The 20,183-nt window shown below is 51.1% G+C and overlaps 3 protein-coding genes across 7 annotated transcripts in view; all 3 read right to left on the reverse strand.

The window, feature by feature from the left end:
* Positions 1-8,546, reverse strand: part of CCDC30 (coiled-coil domain containing 30) — a 75,454-nt gene extending 66,908 nt beyond the window's left edge. For 2 of the 5 annotated variants that reach the window (XM_084821949.1, XM_084821946.1), the window contains exons 1-2: positions 8,509-8,546; positions 3,623-3,805 (exon numbers count right to left, since the gene is read on the reverse strand). In XM_084821949.1, coding sequence (XP_084678075.1) covers positions 3,623-3,805; positions 8,509-8,526 — 201 coding nt within the window. In that variant the 5' untranslated portion in view covers positions 8,527-8,546. Of the gene's footprint in view, positions 1-3,622; positions 4,119-6,025; positions 6,523-8,508 lie in introns of those variants that run through there. The other 3 variants (XM_084821950.1, XM_084821951.1, XM_084821948.1) reach the window with 3 other exon arrangements.
* LOC146335451 (uncharacterized) lies at positions 5,735-8,546 on the reverse strand. The gene is made up of 2 exons (XM_084821954.1): positions 7,869-8,546; positions 5,735-7,833 (listed from the first exon to the last, which is right to left on the reverse strand). Exons 1-2 carry the CDS (start codon positions 8,328-8,330, stop codon positions 7,615-7,617), a joined length of 681 nt encoding a protein of 226 aa, XP_084678080.1. The 5' UTR covers positions 8,331-8,546; the 3' UTR covers positions 5,735-7,614.
* Positions 8,547-15,443: 6,897 nt separating this feature from the next.
* On the reverse strand, positions 15,444-19,694 carry PPCS (phosphopantothenoylcysteine synthetase). The gene is made up of 3 exons (XM_084821807.1): positions 19,171-19,694; positions 18,431-18,534; positions 15,444-17,015 (listed from the first exon to the last, which is right to left on the reverse strand). The coding sequence occupies exons 1-3, from the start codon at positions 19,658-19,660 to the stop codon at positions 16,698-16,700; spliced, it is 912 nt and encodes a 303-aa protein (XP_084677933.1). The 5' UTR covers positions 19,661-19,694; the 3' UTR covers positions 15,444-16,697.
* Between the last annotated feature and the right edge of the window lie 489 nt (positions 19,695-20,183).

Consider the following 20,183-nt stretch of genomic DNA (forward strand, 5'->3'; position numbering starts at 1 on the left):
CTTAGGGGTTGATGGGAGTTGCAGTCCAACACATCTGGCGGGCACCAGCTTGGGGAAGGCTGGAATTGACTATGCTGGTTTACAGGGACCAATGGTGACTGACCAACAAAGAGATCTTGGGGCTCTGGTGGGCAGCTCGACGAAAATGTTGACCCCATGTGCGGCTGCTGTGAAAACAGCAAATTCCATGTTGAGCATAATTAAGAAAGGAATTGGAAATAAAACTGCCAGTATCATACCACTCTATGGTACAACCACACTTGGAATACTGTGTACAGTTCTAGTCACTGCACCTAAGAAAGGGTATTGTAGAGTTGGAACGGTGCAGAAAAGGGCAACTAAAATGATCAAGGGGCTAGAGCATCTCCCCTAGCAGGACATCTGGGACTGTCTAAGCTTAGAAAAAAGGCAAGTAAGAGGAAATATCATAATGTGTACAGAATAATGCCTGGTGTGGAGAATGTGGATAAGGAGACACTTTCCTCCCTCTCTCATAATACTAGAACCCAGTGGGGTCATCCCATGAAGCTGATTGGTGGGAGATTCAGGATGGATAAAAGGAAGGGCTTCTTCACACAGCGCATAGTGAAACTATAGAATTCACTTCCACAAGATGTAGTGATGGCTACCCATTGGCTACTAGTCATGATGGCTCTATGCTACCTCCAGTATCAGGGGCAGTATGCCTCTGTACACCACTTGCTGGGGGACATGGGCAGGAGGGTGCTGTTGCACTCAGGTCCTGCTTGTGGGTTTCCCGTGGGCAGCTGGTTGGCCACTGTGTGAGCAGAATGCTGGATTAGATGGACCCTTGGTCTGATCCAGCAGGGCTCTTCTTATGTTCTTAATGACAAAAGGCAGCGCCATGTGCTTCACTGAGCTGAGCCTCATTCCCCGAAGTGGCCAAAGCCACACACTCCTTGCATTCAATCTCACACATGCGCGTGCACACACATCCATATACATACACATGCACACTCTAGTGCAGGCTTCCCCAACCAGGCGCCCTCCAGATGTGTTGGACTACAACTTCCATCATCCTCCAGCAAGCGTGACCAGGTTGGGGAAGCCTGCTCTAATGCCATCAGTATGCTAGTCCTGGTGCTAGTCCGTTATGCTAGAAGAGTCCAAGTGTACTCAGTGGACCAGCCAAGTTATTACTGGATCTCCTCCGGACGCTTCGCTAGTTTGGGGGCTCAGAAGCCTTTTTTCCAGGTTTTTCAACTGCAACAGTCTAGGCGTGCAAGATGACCGCAGCAGTCCACCCCACCAGCTTCCCACACTGTACGAGGGACAGTTCCAAAGCAAAAGGCTATGGAACTATTCCTAAAAGTCATCTCCCATTCCAGGCTCTACAGGGAGCATGGAAAATTGCCTCTTGTCTGCAGGACTGGGGAGGCAAAGGAGGCATCTGGGAAACAGGATACTGGGCCGGATGGACCTTTTTGTCTCATCCAGCAGGACTGCTCTTATATCCTTAAAGTCCAAGAAGTCTATTTTGGTCTTGTCCCTTCCATTACCAAAAAGCCAAATGACAAACAAAATGTACCCGGACACACTACTCACACATCCTTTGGTTGAAGCAGGACGGGACTTAGTGGGGCCTGTTCCTGCTCACAGCGGGGTTGGGGGGAAGTCTTTCCAGACTTGATGCCAGCATCTGCTTTTCACCGCGAAAATGAAACTTTGAGTACCCAAGCCACATGTCAAAGGTGCAGCTTTCACCTTTTCAAGACAACAACCGTTGAGAAAGGAAATCAATCCTCAGTCGAGAAAGGAAATCAATCATTTGCATCAGATGCGAGAAGACCTTCACCCCTGTTGTCCCTACTGTTTTTGTTCCTCACTTTGGGGGCTACAAGGGAACAACCCAACCAGAATTATTCCTACAACCAGCCACATTGCTCCTGCGTGAATCCCATTCCTTTCAAGGGGCCTTGCACTGGAAAGCTCCCCGTGGGCTGTACTTTTTTTCTACTGACAACATACCAAGTACCTGTGATAACCAGAGCCAAATTCCAACACAAAAACCAAAGGCGGAACAGGAGTCATGGAAAAAATGGGTTCCCCTACTCCAAGATAAACAGGATATAAAATGAAACAAAAAGATAAAGCCATGTTTATAAATCTCTTTTAAGGAGGCCCTAAAACAGTCTTCTCCAACCTGGTGTCTGCCACTTGTCTTGGACTACAAGTCCCATCATCCTCGGCCAGCACAGCCAATGGAGAGCACCAGGTTGGGGAAGGCTGCCCTAAAAAGATGATAGTGGTGAGCAAAATTCCAAAATCCATATAGTGTAATGCCTTTATTAGGCCAACTTGAAGATCACAAAAATTGTGCAAGCAGATTAGTGGCGGGGTGTGTGTGCGCTATGCAGACATCATGACTACAACATCCCAACAGCTCTTCCCCCCACCCCTCCTATTCCTCCCCCACACCAACCTGCTTTTTGAAACAGCTTGCCTGATGAAGAGATCTCAAAAACTTGCATATTTTTTGTCATCTTTGACTTGGCCTAACAAAAGTATTACACTATATGGGTTTTGCTTATGGCCAACACGGCTGCCTTTGTGGGTTGTATGACTTGGAGAATAGCACATTCAGCCATTCAACAGTGGGATCCCTCAATCAGAGGATGAGGATTTCACACCACCTAAGCTGGCCTCATGATTGCAAAGAGAAATGTGAACATGTGATGAGGAAAACACCAAAAGGACAGCAAACAAGCCAACAAGGAAAAAGTCAACATCCATGGGTCGCACGTTCTCAACAGCTGTCAGTGCTAAATTATGGGAGGCAAAATAGCTATCCCATGACTCCCCTGGAATGTTAGTCAAATCATGGCTGCCCCAAAGCCTTCTAAGGGTGCATGTTTAGACAGAAAAAAGTCCTACAACAGTACCTAAGAGAGCTGTCACAAAAGCAAAAGGAGATGGGATCATTCCCCCCTTCCCCAATACAGACACACGTAATTCAAGCACCCTTGAGGGCAGCCATGTCCGATTAAAAACACTGTCAAATAAGCCTCGCACACCCACTAACTGTGGTCTGGCACCCACCACATTCATAAAAATAGCGTACAACTTAATATTCAACACATGCATCTAAGACAGGGGTAGGCATATTTGGCAATTTAAGGAACTGTCCTGGGCACCACTACAAAATGGCTGCTATGGGAGGTGTGGCAAACAAGTAACCAAATGACAACCAGAAGAATGAGTATAAGGCAGAGGTGGGGGTCTGAGCCCCAACACACTAAACAACCCCTTTGAACCCACAGTTTTCAGCACCAATAAAACCCTACTTCACAGCAATCCCAGCTGCTGATATGAAAGTTTTGTTTTGTTTTTAAGTGGGAAGGGTAGGGCAACTTGGCACACGCCAAGGAAGGTGTCCAGAGGCACACTGGTGCCCATGAGTACCACACTGCCCACTCCTGATCTAAGGTGTAGCTGTCCTCTATTTCAAGAGAGTATTTTCACCCCCGAGGACTTCTGTCCTGAACAAAGTGCCCACACCCGATTTAGAATAACTACAAGGGCAGTGATACTGAAAGCAGCTGCTCTGGAAAAACCCTGTAGAAGCCTACGGGATGACTCCAGGGTAAGTTTCCCTCCTGACCTCTCTCATTTCTTCTGCTTGCTGTTGCCTGAGTTTCTCTAGCTCGCTGGCGGCAGATCGTAACTCCTCCTGACCACGCAGGAACAAGCTCCACACATAACAGAGCTGGTCATCCGCGGGAGCTGTCGTGTCCACCCCTTCTTCCTTGAGCTGCTGCCTTATGTCTTCTACATGCACTTGCTCCTGGAGAGAGAAAGAAGAAAAGGGGGGTTCTTTAAACATCTCATCTGCAATGTATGTAAGAACAAAACAAGATCCATCTAGTCGAGGGTGGGCAGAAGGCAGACATGAGTCTATCAGTAGATCGCTGGATGACTGGCGGTAGATCAGTAAGGGCTTATGGCTCCCAGTTAACAACGAAGCCTTCCCCACCCCCAGACTATACAGAACATCAGTGCAGAACCTCAGGCCCGAAGGCCAAATCCAGCCCTCCAAGGGCCTCAATCTGGCTTTCTGGGATTCCCCAGAAACCCTTTCCCTGAACCAATATTGGCTGGTTTCTCAGCATTTTCTTCCCTATTCTAAAAGGTTGAAATGCTAAGTCTGTTACTAGCAGTAAGCACTTTATGTGACAACATCTGGGTATGTTGTGCATTTTGGCCATGCTCCCTTTGCCTTTGGCCTCCCCACTTTTGCCTCCCCCACCACTGGATTGTGGGCCCCAAGAGCTTCTCCAAAATGGAATTTGGCCCTCGGGCTGCACCCATGTTAGAATCCGTGGCCACTAGTAACTCAGCTATAGATCTGAATTTCCATATGCGGCTTATCCCAGTGTGCGGCTCATGGGATACTGTAGGTCATTGGCTCCATCATCTGAGACACCGTTTTGCATTCCCCCTGCCACGCATACTCACATTACATATTTTGCACCTGGCTCCGGCTGGTGGACCTCAGGCTTCTAAGAATAAAAGCAGAGTAGGTCCTGCAAGCCTGAAGTCTGCCCACACCTGATTCTATTCCCATATCCCATCTCCAAATGTGGTCAACCAGAAGCCCCAGGCACAGTGCATCTGTATGCAAAGCCTCCATTTATCTACCATATCTAATATTTATTTACTTACTTAAAGCATTTTATCTGGGAGCTGAAAAGGCTTCCAGAATGGCTTTCAGATAGACAAAAACAAGACAGTCATACGAAGAGTCATGCTGGGTCAGGCCAAGGGCCCATCTAGTCCAGCATTCTGTTCACACAGTGGCCAATGAGCTGTCTACCATGAACCCACAAGCAGGACATGAGTGCAACAGCACCCTCTCGCCCATGTTCCCCAGCAACTTGTGTACAGAGGCATACTGCCTCTGACACTGAAGGTAGCATAGAGCCTTCAGGACTAGTAGCTGTTGATAGCCTTCTCTTCCATGAATTTTCTAACCCCCTTTTACAGCCATCCAAATGGGTGGCCATCACTACATCTTGTGGAAATGATTCCATAGTTTAACTATGCACTGTGCAAAGAAGTCCTTCCTTTTATCTGCCCTGAATCTCCCACCAATCAGCTTCATCGAATGACCCCACTGGGGTTCTAGTATTATGAGAGAAGGGAGAAAGAAGTCTCCCTATCCACATTCTCCACACCATGCATAATTTTGTACACCTCTTCCATCTCTGCCCTTACTCGCCTTTTCTCCAAGCTAAACAGTCCCAGATATTGTAACCTTCCCTCATAGTGGAGATGCTCCAGCCTCCTGATCACTTTAGTTGCCTTTTTCTGCACTTTTTCCAGCTGCATTTACACCAGGAAGACTTGGCTTCAAGGCCATTCTAGGGCAGGAACTTTCTTGGTGGCCGCAGTGATCTCCCTTCCTCAGCTGTCTTTGGAAACAGGACCCTGTGCTGATCTCACAGGCCTCTCCTTATGTTCTTATAAAACAAGGGTGGGGAACCTGTCACCATCCAGATGTTGTTGGACTACAACTCCCACCAACCATGCTGGCTGGGGCAGATGGGAGCTGGAGTCCAACACCTGGACAAACACAGGTTCCCCACTCCTGTTACAGAAGGTTAGATAATGTCACAGAGGCTGATGGATTTCCTGGACTCATCTGGCCAGATGCTCTGGGAAACTACGGTTAACCAGATGGGGCATTTGATCTGATCCAGCAGGGCTTTTCTTTGTCATGAAATTTTTATTTTATTTAGATAAAAAGTTAACAAAACAAAGGCAACAACAATAAAAAGATACCTAATAATAAATTAAGATCACAAAAGACACAAAGGAATTCACCAGTTATAATTCTTAGTCTATACCAGATATGCTTATGGAACACCTACAGCAAAACAGTCTACGTAGGCGCTCAATACTTAATGAAAGAGTAAAAATACAATTTATATAGCATATAAACGGAGCGTGTGCAGGTGTGTGTTATTTTGTGCATATTAGTCAGGAAAAATATAGGCAACTGTACTTGGTAGGAATCTGATCAAGTCTGAAGAGCTTCAGCGTAGTAAATAAACGGAAACCATGGTGCCATAATAACTTAACATTAGGATTCCTTGCGTGCTGCACTTGCTAAGTTTATACATAGTCACAGTCTCCCAAATTTTATCAACCCACTGCCCTCTAGTTGGTTGCTTTGGAGACTTCCAATGACACACTATACGTGAATTTGCAACTGTATACAATTGCTTGAGGTGGTCTTTATGCAGGAATCCAAGGATCATTAGGTTCAAAAAGATGAAGAAGTCTTGATGGCTCTATGCTACCTCCAGGATCCGAGGTACACCAACTGCTGGGGAACAAGGGCAGGAGGGTGCTGTTGCGCTCCTGTCCTGCTTGTGGGTTTCCCGTGGGCAGCTGGCTGGCCTCTGTATAAACAGAATGCTGAACTAGACGGACCCTTGGTCTGATCCAGCAGGGCTCTTCTCATTTTCTTATGTTCCACGTTGATCGTCCTGTTGATCCCTGTTGGAAATGAAAACTGCTTTTTGTTGTTCAGTCATTAAGTCGTGTCCGACTCTTCGTGACCCCATGGACCAGAACACGCCAGGCCTTCCTGTCCTGCGCTCTCTCCCGGAGCGTGCTCAAGGCTTATTGATATTGATCAACACGTGGAATATAATTGCTGGGGAAACCCACTTCCCCACCAGCAACTGTGAGGATAGTTAAACTGCGGAGCCGGCTACCGCGACACGTGGCAGTCAAACTGCGGAGCCGGCTGCCGCGACACGTGGCAGTCAAACTGCGGAGCCGGCTACCGCGACATGTGGCAGTCAAACTACGGAGCCGGTTGCCGCTACACGCGGCAGTCAAACTGCAGAGCCGGCTGCCGCTACACGCGGCAGTCAACTGCGGAGCCCGCTGCCGCGACACGCGGCAGCCAAACTGCGGAGCCGGCTGCCGCTACACGCGGCAGTCAACTGCGGAGCCGGCTGCTGCGACACGCGGCAGCCAAACTGCGGAGCCGGCTGCCGCGACACGCGGCAGCCAAACTGCGGAGCCGGCTGCTGCGACACGCGGCAGCCAAACTGCGGAGCCGGCTGCCGCTACACGCGGCAGTCAAACTGCGGAGCCGGCTGCCGCTACACGCGGCAGTCAACTGCGGAGCCGGCTGCCGCGACACGCGGCAGCCAAACTGCGGAGCCGGCTGCCGCTACACGCGGCAGTCAACTGCGGAGCCAGCTGCCGCGACACGCGGCAGCCAAACTGCGGAGCCGGCTGCCGCTACACGCGGCAGTCAACTGCGGAGCCGGCTGCTGCGACACGCGGCAGCCAAACTGCGGAGCCGGCTGCCGCGACACGCGGCAGCCAAACTGCGGAGCCGGCTGCTGCGACACGCGGCAGCCAAACTGCGGAGCCGGCTGCCGCTACACGCGGCAGTCAAACTGCGGAGCCGGCTGCCGCTACACGCGGCAGTCAACTGCGGAGCCGGCTGCCGCTACACGCGGCAGTCAACTGCGGAGCCGGCTGCCGCTACACGCGGCAGTCAACTGCGGAGCCGGCTGCCGCGACACGCGGCAGCCAAACTGCGGAGCCGGCTGCCGCTACACGCGGCAGTCAACTGCGGAGCCGGCTGCCGCGACACGCGGCAGCCAAACTGCGGAGCCGGCTGCCGCTACACGCGGCAGTCAACTGCGGAGCCGGCTGCCGTGACACGCGGCAGCCAAACTGCAGAGCCGGCTGCCGCGACACGCGGCAGCCAAACTGCGGAGCCGGCTGCCGCGACACGCGGCAGCCACACTGCGGAGCCGGCTGCCGCGACACGGGGCAGCCGAACTGCGGAGCCGGCTGCCGCGACACGCGGCAGCCACACTGCGGAGCCGGCTGCCGCGACACGGGGCAGCCGAACTGCGGAGCCGGCTGCCGCGACACGGGGCAGCCAAACTGCGGAGCCGGCTGCCGCGACACGTAGCGATGGCCACCAATTTGGCCAGCTTCAAAAAGGGGCTAGCCAAATCCCGGGCGAAAAAGGCTGCCGATGGCCACTCGGCTGGAGGGCTGTGCGCCCCCCCCCCCCGGTACCAGAGGCAGCGAGCCTGCGGCCACCAGCTGCTGGGGAACATGGGCGGAGGGCGCCACCGCACCCACGTCCTGCGCACGGGCTCCCCGCTGCGCGCAGTCGGGCCGGCCCCGGGCCTGGTCCTGCGCGGCTGCTCCGACGGTCTTAAGAGGCGCAGCCCGAGGCGCTGCCGGTGGAGACCGCGAAGGCGGGAGCCAGCAGCCGCGTCCCAGCCCCCGCGCCGCGGGCCACTGCCGCCAAAGGACGGAGTCATGAGCCCGAGACAGGCCCGCGGCCACGAGCCAGGGCGGCTCGGCGGGCCTCCACGGGCAGCGCCAGCCCGCCCGGCGAGCGCGGTCGCCGCGGGGCGGCCGCCGAAGAGGCAGCGGGCCGCGCCGTGTCCCACCGCGCCCCTCTCCCGTTCCTGGGCCCTCCCCGCGCCACGCACTCACCGGCCGCGCGCCCTCCATGCGGCTCGGCGGCGCAAGGCGGGGCGCGGATGACGCGAGCCCGGGGCAAGGCCGCGGAAACCATGGCAACGCGGCCTGCCCGCTAGGCCCGGCCTCGGCCGCGGCAGGGCCCCCCGACGTGGCCGCGGCAACGCGGCGGCGCCCTCCCCCCCTCCGCGCCCCTGTCCCGTAGCGGCCCCCCCCCCGCCGCCGCCCTCTGCGTCCAACCGGGCTTACTCCCGAGTAAGCGCACGCAGGCGGGTAGCGCGCACTTGCTGGGAAGCAAGCCCCGCGGAAAGCAGGGGCGCCCGCTCCCGAGTCAACGTGCGCGAGGCTGCAGCGTGCGCTTACTCAGGGGTTGAGCCCCACTGTATGCGCTGAGGCTTACTCCCGAGTAAGCTGGCAGGGAATCGCAGCTGCGCGGCACGCTCTTGGCTCTTGCCTACCGAGAAGGGGGGAAAGGCCAGAACTAGCTGGGACTACCCATGAGTAAAGCGTGCATAGCATTGAAGCCGTATAGAATTATATAGTCATTTCTAGATCTTATTTACTGACGGGGCAATCCTACACGTCTCTAGACAGGAAGAAAAGAAAAGAAAAAAAGTCCTACAACTCCCAGCATGCCCTAGCCAGCCGTGCTGTGGCTGGGGCATGCTGGGAGTTGTAGGGCTTTTGTCTGTCTAAACGTGCATAGGATTGCTCCCTAAAAAAAACAAACCTGTGCCCTGTCCTCTCAAGTCTCAGAGGAGCTATTAACCTTCTCCCTCTGGGAACACAGAACCAACACTTGAGCATGTTTATGTGAAGAGCTCCAAAGAGGTGCTGGGATTTACTCCTACGCACGAGAACACGGAATTGCAGCATGTAAATAGGATTGTAAAGAGTAAAAGCCCAACCCGATGTACACGTACGGGAGCAAGTCCCAGAGAGGAAGGCCAGGATCTCTTCTCCATCATCCCAGAGTGCAGGACATGGAATAATGAGCTCAAGTGGCAGGAAGCCAGATTCTGGCTGAACATCTGGAAAAACTTCCTGACTCTCAGAGCAATACGACAATGGAATAGATTCCCTAGGGAGGTGGGGGGCTCTCCCACACTGGAGGCGTTCAAGAGGAGGCTGGACAGCCATCTGTCAGGGATGCTCTGACTTGGACCCCTGCATTGAGCAGGGGGTTGGACTCAATGGTCTTATAGGCCCCCTCCAACCCTACTATTCTATGATTCTGCTCTTACGGAACATATAAGACTGCAGCCAAAATCAATGGCTTTAGGGATTTCTAACTGCACAGGATCACTTCAGTGACTGTTAAGTGTCACTGAATTTAGTAGAACTTAACTGTGTGTAAATATGCACAGGACTCAGCTTAAAATAAATAAGCAAAGAGGTTGTTGTTGTTGTTCAGTCATTCAGTTGTGTCCGACTCTTCGTGACCCCATGGACCATAGCACGCCAGGCCTTCCTGTCCTGCACTCCCTGCCAGAGTGTGCTCAAGTCCATATTCATTGCATTGGTGATGCTATCTAGCCATCTCATCCTCTGCCATCCCCTGCTCCTTTTGCCTTCCATCTTTCCCAGCATCAGGGTCTTTTCCAGGGAGTTTTCTCTTTGCATTAGGTGGCCAAAATATTTGAGCTTCAGCTTCAGCATCTGTCCTTCCAATGAGCACTCAGGGTTGATTTCCTTTAGGACGGACTGATTTGACCTCCTTGCAGTCCAGGGGACTCGCAAGAGTCTTCTCCAGCACCACAGTTCGAAAGCATCCATTCTTCGGCGCTCAGCCTTCCTTATAGTCCAGCTCTCACAGCCATACGTTGCTACTGGGAAAACCATAGCTTTGATTATACAAATCTTTGTCGGCAAGGTGATGTCTCTGCTTCTTCTTACTATGCTGTCTAGGTTTGCCATAGCTTTCCTCCCAAGGAGCAAGCGTTTTTTAATTTCATGGCTACAGTCACTGTCTGCGGTAATCTTGGAGCCCAAGAAAGTAAAATCTGTCACTGCTTCCATTTCTTCCCCTTCTCTATGCCAGGAAGTGATGGGGCCAGATGCCATGATCTTAGTTTTTTGAATGTTGCGTTTCAAACCAGCTTTTGCACTCTCCACTTTCACCCTCAACAAGAGGCTCTTTAGATCCTCTTCACTTTCTGCCATTAGGGTGGTATCGTCTGCGTATCTGAGGTTGTTGATTCTCCCGTCAATCTTAATTTCAACCTGTGATTCATACAACCCAGCGTTTCTCATGATGTACTCTGCATATAAGTTAAATAAGCAGGGCGACAATATGCAGCCTTGTCGTACTCCTTTCCCAAATTTGAACCAATCGGTTGTTCCATGTCCAGTTCTTACTGTTGCTTTTGACCTTCGTACAGGTTTCTCAGGAGACAGGTAAGGTGGTCTGGTACTCCCATCTCTTTCAGAATTTGCCAGAGTTTGTGGTGATCCACACAATCCAAGGCTTTAGCGTAGTCAATGAAGCAGAAATAGACATTTTTCTGGAATTCTCTTGCTTTCTCCATGATCCAGCAAATGTTGGTGATTTGATCTCTAGTTCCTCTGCGTCTTCGAAACCCAGCTTGTACTTCCGGTAGTTCTCGGTTCACATACTGCTGAAGCCTAGCTTGTAGGATTTTGAGCATAACCCTACTGGCATGTGAAATGAGCGCAATTGTACGGTAGTTTGAACACTCTTTGGCATTGCCCTTCTTTGGAATTGGAATGTAAACTGACCTTTTCCAGTCTTGTGGCCACTGCTGAGTGTTCCAAATTTGTTGGCATATTGATGGCAGAACTTTAACAGCATCATCTTTTAGGATTTTAAATAGCTCAGCTGGAAGACTGTCATCTCCGCTAGCTTTGTTGTTAAGGCCCACTTGACTTCACTCTCGAGGATGTCCGGCTCAAGTTCAGTGACCGCACTATCATGGCTATCAGGGACATTCAGATCTTTCCTGTATATTTCTTCTGTGTATTCTTTCCACCTCTTCTTCATCTCATCTGCTTCTGTCAGGTCCCTGCCTTCTTTGTCTTTTATCATGTCCGTCTTGCACAAAACGTTCCCTTGATATCTCCGATTTTCTTGAAGAGATCTCTAGTCTTTCCCATTCTATTCTTTTCCTCGATTTCTTTGCATTGTTCATTTAAGAAGGCCTTCTTGTCTCTCCTTGCTTTTCTCTGGAACTCTGCATTCAGTTGGACATATCTTCCCCTTTCTCCCTTGCTTTTTGCTTCCTTTCTTTCCTCAGCTACTTGTAAAGCCTCATCAGACAGCCACTTGGCTTTCTTGCATTTCTTTTTCTTTGGGATGGATTGAGTTGCTGCCTCCTGAACAATGTTACGGACTTCCGTCCATAGTTCCTCAGGCACTCTGTCTATCAGGTCTAATCCCTGAAATCTATTTCTCACCTCCACTGTATATTCATAAGGGATATGATTGAGGTCATACCTGAATGCTTTAGTGGTTTTCCCTACGTTCTTCAATTTAAGCTGAAATTTTGCAAGAAGAAGCTCATGATCTGAGCCAGTCAGCTCCAGGTCTTGTTTTTACTGACTGTATAGAGCTTCTCCATCTTTGGCTGCAAAGTACGCAATCAATCTGATTTTGATATTGACCATCTGGTGATGTCCATGTGTAGAGTTGCCTCTTGTGCAGTTGGAAAAGAGTGTTTGCTATGATCAGCGTGTTCTCTTGGCAAAACTCTATTAGCCTTTGTCCTGCTTCATTTTGTACACCAAGGCCATGCTTGCCTGTTATCCCGGTGATTTCTGGACTTCCTACTTTAGCATTCCAATCCCCTATGATGAAGAGGACATCTTGTTTTGGTGTTAGTTCTAGAAGGCGTTGTAGGTCTTCATAGAACCGATCAACCTCAGCTTCTTTGGCCTCAGTGGTTGGGGCATAGACTTGAATTACTGTGATGTTGAACGGTTTGCCTTGGATTCGTACTGAGATCATTCTATCGTTTTTGAGATTGAACCCCAGTACTGCTTTTCCCACCCTTTTGTTGACTATGAGTGCTACTCCATTTCTTCTGAGAGATTCTTGCCCACCAGTACTGGACACCTTCCAACCCGAGGGGCTCATCTTCCGGCGTCATATCTTTTAGCCTTGTGATACGCTCCCTGGGGTTTTCTTGGCAAGAATACTGGAGTGGGTTGCCATTTCCTTCTCCAGTGGACCACATTTTGTCCGAACTCTCCACCATGACCTCCAGTGGACCACATTTTGTCAGAACTCTCCACCATGACCTCCAGTGGACCACATTTTGTCAGAACTCTCCACCATGACCTGTCCGTCTTGGGTGGCCCTACACAGCATAGCTTATGGCATCACTGAGTTACGCAAGCCCCTTCGCCACAACAAGGCAGTGATCCATGAAGGGGAAGCAAAGAGGTGCCAGGGATTAAACCTGCCTGCAGAGATCTATGTTGTATACTTAGAGCTCCTAGTCTTCATATGCATCTCCCTTGGGGCAAACTGTCCAGATTGGGGGAAGGGAGGAGCTTGAAACCTCAAAACCCATTTTGCCACCCAGCCAGTTTTGTAGCATTAGCGGTCCATTTGCCTGCATTAAAAAAACTGAACTCCAAATATAAATTATATTCGTGGCTGGCCTTTGTGCTGGTGCTACGAAGTTATACTGAAGTGTTTTCATGCACACACGCACATGAGGATCTCAATACCCACTCCCCTCCCTTAGCACTGCCCAACTGAAATCGTAGGCATAATAGCAGGCCATGGACTTACTTCCCAGTTTGAGTGCACACATGGTCTGAAGTACTGTAGTGTGATACAATCCTAATCCACTCTATTAGTGATGACGGTGGGAGTTGGACACATACTTTGGGAGATCATAGGAACCTATGTCCGAATGCTGGCTTATCATGAACAAGCTACATGCTTCTGCAAGCACCCCAGCCCTGGCTTGTTTAGCCACTCCCACTGGCAGGAGCCCAGCCACGTGAATTAGCACACTGGCTCATTCACAGTAACCGAGGGTACGAAAAAAAGAAAACTTGTTTACCATGGCACAGAAACTGGGCCGATGTGTATAAATCCAACAGGACTCCAAGGTTTTCTAGAACTTATTTTAATCAGCCCACCCATTCAGTCCAAATGCACTTAAAATGTAGCACTTCTAAAGTGGTAAAGCCATTTTGGAGATCTATGTGTTCAATACATGGATAAAAAGGAGAGGACTGGGAGATGGATACAATCTCATCCACACTTCCCTGGGAGCATCATTGAATTTAACAGGATTCACTTCTGACTAGACACGAACAGATTTGGCAGCTGAGGCCTGCTTTACACATGCAGCAAAATGGGGTGGTAAAAGTCCTGAGGTGATAGAAGACTGTACCACTGCAGGTGGGGAAATCACATTTCTGAACGCTCCCTGATGTGATACTATACCTGCAACGAGTAGTACATTCCACCCATTAGATGAGTGGACCAGAGTTCTGTTCCTGCCACTCTGAGGAATTTCTAATAGCACTGAGACATAAGGAACTCTGAGTCTGTTGATTACATTTTACTGGGAACATCTCCCTGTTGCCAGAACAGGATTGGGTGAACAAAAACAAAATGGAGAACCATATGCATCCCATCAGTGGGCTTGGAGACTGACAGAATGACAGGCCAAAGCAATCCAGACAACTTGTCCATGATGCAGAGACAGTCCAAAAATGCTGCAGATGTTTTCCTGCCTACAGTCCTGAGGCAGGCACTCAGAGAAATATGCATAGTGCTGCCTAGCAAGCTGCTACCCTGGGCACCTTCAGGCCATCCTCTAGTTTGAGACTCCTCTTCATGGCTATCTGCAAATCACTATTGGAAAAGCTTCGGTGTTCATTTATAATGCAGTTTGCAAGGCAGATGGTCCAGGGGTAACAGGTTTTCCTACTCCCAGCTCACCCAGTTTATCGAAATACACGTGGCCTTGTTTTTTTACCTGCTTCTTGATGCTTCCATTCCACACATCCAGGCCCCATAGATGTAGGCTGGGCTCAGATGATCATAGAGGTCAAAGAAGCCACCATGCCCCCCCCCCCCGATCTGCATAATTACCCGTGATGTTTGCCATGCCATCTGAACCCAGTGTGCAGCACAGCGGGGGTGACTTCGTATCCACCCTACAAGCCACAATGTGCAGTAGGGGTTGTGGGGTGGATACAAGGCCACCCCCACCTTGCTGCGCACCGAGTTCAGATGACACAGTAACCCCCACTACACTGTGGGAAATTAAACAAATTGTGTCCATGTGCACAGCACGCGTGGGACAAGCTTCTTTTACCCCCATGATTGTACAACCCTGGCCAGAGACTCTTGTCGCCTACACTCCTTATGAGAAGCTACACAGCCATTTATTTCGCCGACATAAAATTATCAAGAACAGCCCTGCTGTACCCAGCCAAGAGTTTCCAACAATGGCCAAGCTGGTGGAAAGCCCACAGCAGGGCATGCTTGCTCCCCAGAAGGAACTGCCTCTGAACCTAGAAGTTCCATTTAGCTGTCACAGCCAACATCCATGAATAGATCCGTTTTCCATAAAACTGTCTCATCGTAAAGCCCACCGAACCCAGGGCCACCACTGCATCATGGGGCAGTGAGTTCCGAAAGTTAATTGTGTTATCTGAAGAAACATTTCCCCATGTCCTTCGCTCGTTCAACTCCACTTTCAGGCATCCATTCTCTTGCAACCTCCATCCTTTGCTGCCCCTTCATGCTTAGAACTCCCAGCGAGAACACCTAAATGGTGCTACCTCCACAAATCCCCTCATTCACCTTTTTCAAATCTGTTCTGAGCCCCAGGTAAAGTCTTCAGTGTGTTTGCTCACATTCATCATTTGCGATTCTTCTTTCCTGTCCCTCTAAACTGTCCTCTCCCTTCACCACTGATGAAATTCAGATTGTTGCCTCCTCAGGACATGGTGTTTCTTTTACATGTTACACTGCCTTGCCAAATGTCATGTACATTTGATGGCAGTAAACTTACTTTTTCTTTTTTTCTACCACCTTGGCTGCATGGGAAGTAAAAACTGGATTGAGCTTGATGGCAGATGGTACAAAGGTGAATTTTTGACAAGGAGAATCAGAAATACTTTCTCTGACCTGCAATATTTAACATAGATCCAGAAGGCTCTGAATTACTGGAAATCTTCATAATAGTAGCATGATACAACTAACACGAGATGCCAGCAAACCATTATGGTAAAACAGCAGCTGTGTCTAACCTTGTAAACAATAAAATCACCATCTAAAAGCATTCCCTTTGATAGATATGATTCTGGCTGTGTTCACATAAACAATATGCCAGAATTCCAAAGAATCATGGCTTATAGTTCACAAGCAAATGTGCCCAATCGCTCCCATTTGCCTCCTCCCACCAGCAGGAACAGCTTCAGTAACCAATTCACAACCAAAATAAAGCTTAGCGTTACATTGCAACACAGCTGCTGGCTTCCTCAAGCCAGGAATCATAAGGCAACTGCAGATCCTGGCCTCAAACTCTGGTTTGTTACAGAAGTAATAAGCCAGAAGTCCCAGTCTGGATGCAACACTAAGCTTTTCCTTGCTGGTGAATTCCTGGTTCTGAAGCTACTCCCTCTGGCAGAAAGAGTCAAATGGGAGCAATCAGGTAGTGTGCACCAACGTATTTGCCGGCTAATAATAAACCAGGATTCTCCCAAATGCTGGCTTATTGTTTTGTGCAAAAGCAGCCATTACGTACTAGGGTTTCATTTCACTAGGCCTTTATTTCGAAGAATGTTCTTAGGAATTTGACTCGTTATTTCGTTTTAGCTCTCTCATGCAGTAGTGAACTGGTGAAACTTTAACCAAGAAGGCACAAAGTCTGAGGGAAGGACGTTGATCAAGATGGTGACTTGCCAGCTCACCAAAACAACAAACTGGGATCGCATATGGTGAAATGAGCCAGAACTCTGAAATGGTCCTATTATATACACATTTATGTTCTCCAACGAGCAGCAAACTTGTGTGAACGTGTGCAAAAAAAATCAAATTATGTCAAAGTTTCACCCTTTTGACCCTATACAAATATGTAGTTAAGTCCTCTGTTTCCCAGTAACAGAGAAGTCTTCCAGTTCCAACACCACCATCACCACCACCTCCTAACTGTTTTTTAAAGTCTATTCTGATTTAAGGATTCAATGAAGTCATTTTTACTCATCAAGAGTCATTTCTCCATAAAAGCCCTATGCTGTGACTCGAGATGGCTCACGATCTTCTCCTCGATTTCCATTCCTCCAGCTACCTCATCGTCGGAAAGTGCCAACTGGGTCTCCAAATCCCTGGTTACCACAATCACAGAGGTTCTTCGAGAGTCAAGCACATTGGCAATCACCACCTGGTGGCGATATTTCTCTAAGGCCTGCCGTGCTTTGTCAATCAGGATGGAAGGATTCGTTTCCAACTTGAATGAGATTACAAACGCTTCGGGAGCCCATTCCTTAACCAGAGGGGAGAGCATTTTCGGCACCATCTTCATTGTGATCTGCATCAAGGGAAGAAAACCAAGTTCAGCAGAAGGCACAAACATTTTCAAGACTGAACCTTGAGAAAGCAACAGGATGACACAGAGGTCCCCCTACTGTAGTTCCTCCAAATCTTTCCTCAAACCTAACTATCGGGTACAACTCCTTAGTCCAACACAATAACCAAGCCCAAGTACAACCAAAATAAATGCATCTCTCTCCCCGCCCCACACATTTATCCCTGCCTCCATTTCCCTGTCCTTTGCCTTGGTTCCCTTATGTCCAATTTAAGATGGTAAGCTGTTTGGGGGAAGGCCTTATCCTTTTATAAAACACCATGCAGCCTGAGGGCACTTTATTAATAAACAGCAGCCCACAAACAATGTCTGCCCATACACACCTCTGTGGCAGTTTCTGGGTTCAATTTTTTTTCCCCTTGCCTAGCTGCCTGGAAACCTATCTTAACTCACCAGAGGTGAACAAGAAAGTGGCTACATATGTGCCTGCAATTGGGAGTCAGCCCTTTCACACACTGAACATATCAAAAATACAGCACGAACATTTATTTCAACAATATTTTTAGAATTTGGATCTACACTGAAATCCCCAAACATGGACGCTGTAGGCAGCTTTTGAAAAAACCATCACCTCCCACTTAAAAATATTAAGAATTGTGTATCTCTTCAGAAACTGAGAGGCAACATAAGGGGCTTAGATAGATACATGTTAGCAGATCCAGTAAGTCTTTAAGGAGTCCTAGCTTTACAGATGTTGGGAGTCCTTCTCAGCCCTCTGGACCACACTGGAGTTCTTCCACTGTACACAGAGCCTCTGCCTCAGGGCAAAGAAGAGCAGGAGGCATGCAGCATAGGGACAGCTGCTTCTGCCTCTTCCTGGATACATCTCCTTCTCTCCTCCTGCCCAGACTATTAAATTCCCACAGCTTGTGCACAGCTCTGCCAACTGAGACATTCTTCCTCCCTAACATGGTCCCCAGCTTCAGAGAATGCAGCATTTCCTCTGTCATTAGGGCCTAAGCCCGTTTCTCATTTCAGCTCCAGATTCCAAGTATGATCTGGAATGGGGCCAGTCACAGGGCAACGTAGGGAAACTGATGGGAACTCTTGTAAAGGCCACACCAAAAGCAGGAGAGAAACAAGCTTTATTATTTTATTTTATTATTAAATTTATTAATCGCCCATCTGGCTGGTCACCCAGCCACTCTGGGCGATGTACAACGTACAATAAAACAGTTTTAAACAACAAAATTCTACAATAAAAACATTTTCTAAAATACCCTAACCCACCCCAAATGCCTGCCTGAACAACCACGTTTTTAATGCACGACAGAAGCTCATTAAAGCTTGAACTACAATCCAGGATTTTAGCGCTCTGCTACAGGCCTTCCAATGGACTACAAGTCCTCCAGCCTCACCTGTAGGGGTCCATCAGCAGACTGGATCTTATGTTCGGGCATCTCTGAAGCAGGGATGTAGAAATCTGACACAGCCGCCGCCAAGTAGAACATGGCACTGGAACCTGGTGGAGGGTGAAAAAGTGAGGGATACGTGTGTGCCATAGGCGGGTGGAATATTAACATCCAGACCTTCACAACAACTCCCTCCCTCTGGAAATCCAGATTAGGCTTCTTCACTGCCTCCAGCCCCCTTCAAGTTTGTTTTGGTTTCGGCCACCTTCCAAACGCTTTGGGCTGTAGACACGCAAATTGGTGTAATTTTCTCTTAACACGCTTCACCTCCTACACTGCTAAAAGGAGCTAAAGCGAGAAGCACAGGCTCTTCTTTAACGTGAAACATACGCCCCTGATTATCCAGGTGAACATTACCACAGCGTACCACCTGCCCGCCTCATTCCTAGGGCGCTCCTGCTCCAACATATCCCAAAGAAGTACTTCCTCGCTAAAAATCACAGCCAGCGGCGCATGGCCGCTCCCAACGGGGCTGGCTGGGGGATGATGGGAGCTGTACTCCAACACTTCTGGAGGGCATGCGATCCCCACAGGGGAACAGCCCGACTCGGTTTAAGGCCGCACCGCTCACTGCCTGCAGAGGAAGCAGCCCTGGGCTCGGCCGGCGGGGCTCCCGAGCAGGCCAGGCGAGGCGAGGCGAGGCGCGGCGGCCAGGGGAGGGCCGCGGCCGCCCCGGGGGGCCTTACCGAGCGGCGCGAGGGCGCGGGCGGCGGCGCGCAGCAGCGCCAGGTACTCCGCGAGGCCGGTGAACTCGAGGGCCAGGAGCGCGCCTTCGTCCTTGGCGCGCCGGTAGGCCGCCAGCGCGGGCACGAGGGCCGGGAGCGCGCCGGCGGCCACGCGCACGCCGCGCCCGTCGTCGTGCACGCGCAGGAGGTCCAGCAGCGCGGGGCCGTGCGGGGGCAGGGCGCGCGCCCAGGGGAAGGCGGAGCGCGCGCGGTGCAGGAAGCAGACGCCGTAGCCGGCGCGCACCAGCCGCTCGGCCGAGGCCGCCCCGCGCCGCCCGCTGCTGAAGTTCTCCAGGAAGCGCACGGCCCGCGCCTCCAGCGGCACCTGCGTCCCGCCCGACGTCACCAGCGCCACGCGCCGCCCCCGCGCCCGCTGCGCCGCCGCCCACGCGCCCACGCGCCGCGCCGCCTCGGCCTCGGCCGGGGACTCCGGCGGCGCCTCCTCGGCCATCGTCCCCGCCGGCGGCAGCGCCGCGGCTTCCGCTTCCGCCCGCGCGCCGCGCCGGAAGTCCCGCCTCCGACCCGGCGCCGCGCTGCCTAGCAACCGCCTATCGCTGCGGCCTCCGCCCTCCCAGCCTCTCCCAGGCGCGCAAGCCGCGCCGGAAGTCCCGCCTGAAGGCGTTGTCCGCCCTGTGGGGAGAGGGCGCGTGGGTGCGTCCTAGTGCTCCAGCCTCCCCCGACCGGCCGGCCGCCCTCCAGCCGTGCTGGACTACAACTCCCATCAGCCGCACTCGCCTTCTAGGGCGTCAGTCCCACGGGACCCCGGCGAGGCTGCCCGCGGAGTGAGCCGCCTCGGTTCAACCCGCTCGCCGAACTTCCGACGCACCATGGAGAAGCCGCGGGGTAGAGCGGCGCCGCCCGATACGGGCAGCCAAAATGGCGCCTTTCCGGGCGGAGGGGAATTAACCGGAAGTTCAGCCCGCACACGCGTCTCTGTGGTCCCCCGCCTCCCCGCGGAAGCTGTTCGCCTCAGA

This window comes from Heloderma suspectum, chromosome 15, assembly GCF_057233095.1.
Source record: "Heloderma suspectum isolate Gila_16-S chromosome 15, 16-S_ref, whole genome shotgun sequence".
NCBI lineage: Eukaryota > Metazoa > Chordata > Lepidosauria > Squamata > Helodermatidae > Heloderma > Heloderma suspectum.

Bases quoted from the DNA above. Each gene is read 5' to 3' on its own strand.
- LOC146335451 (XM_084821954.1), bottom strand. From the start codon at position 8,330: ATGACTCCGTCCTTTGGCGGCAGTGGCCCGCGGCGCGGGGGCTGGGAC. The intron at 7,834-7,868 runs GTGGCTGCCGCG...CCGGCTCCGCAG, and splicing joins GCGGCAGCCGGCTCCGCAGT to TTCGGCTGCCCCGTGTCGCG.
- PPCS (XM_084821807.1), bottom strand. From the start codon at position 19,660: ATGGCCGAGGAGGCGCCGCCGGAGTCCCCGGCCGAGGCCGAGGCGGCG. The intron at 18,535-19,170 runs GTAAGGCCCCCC...ACCCTCCACCAG, and splicing joins CCGCGCCCTCGCGCCGCTCG to GTTCCAGTGCCATGTTCTAC. The intron at 17,016-18,430 runs GTGAGGCTGGAG...CCCTTGATGCAG, and splicing joins CTGCTGATGGACCCCTACAG to ATCACAATGAAGATGGTGCC.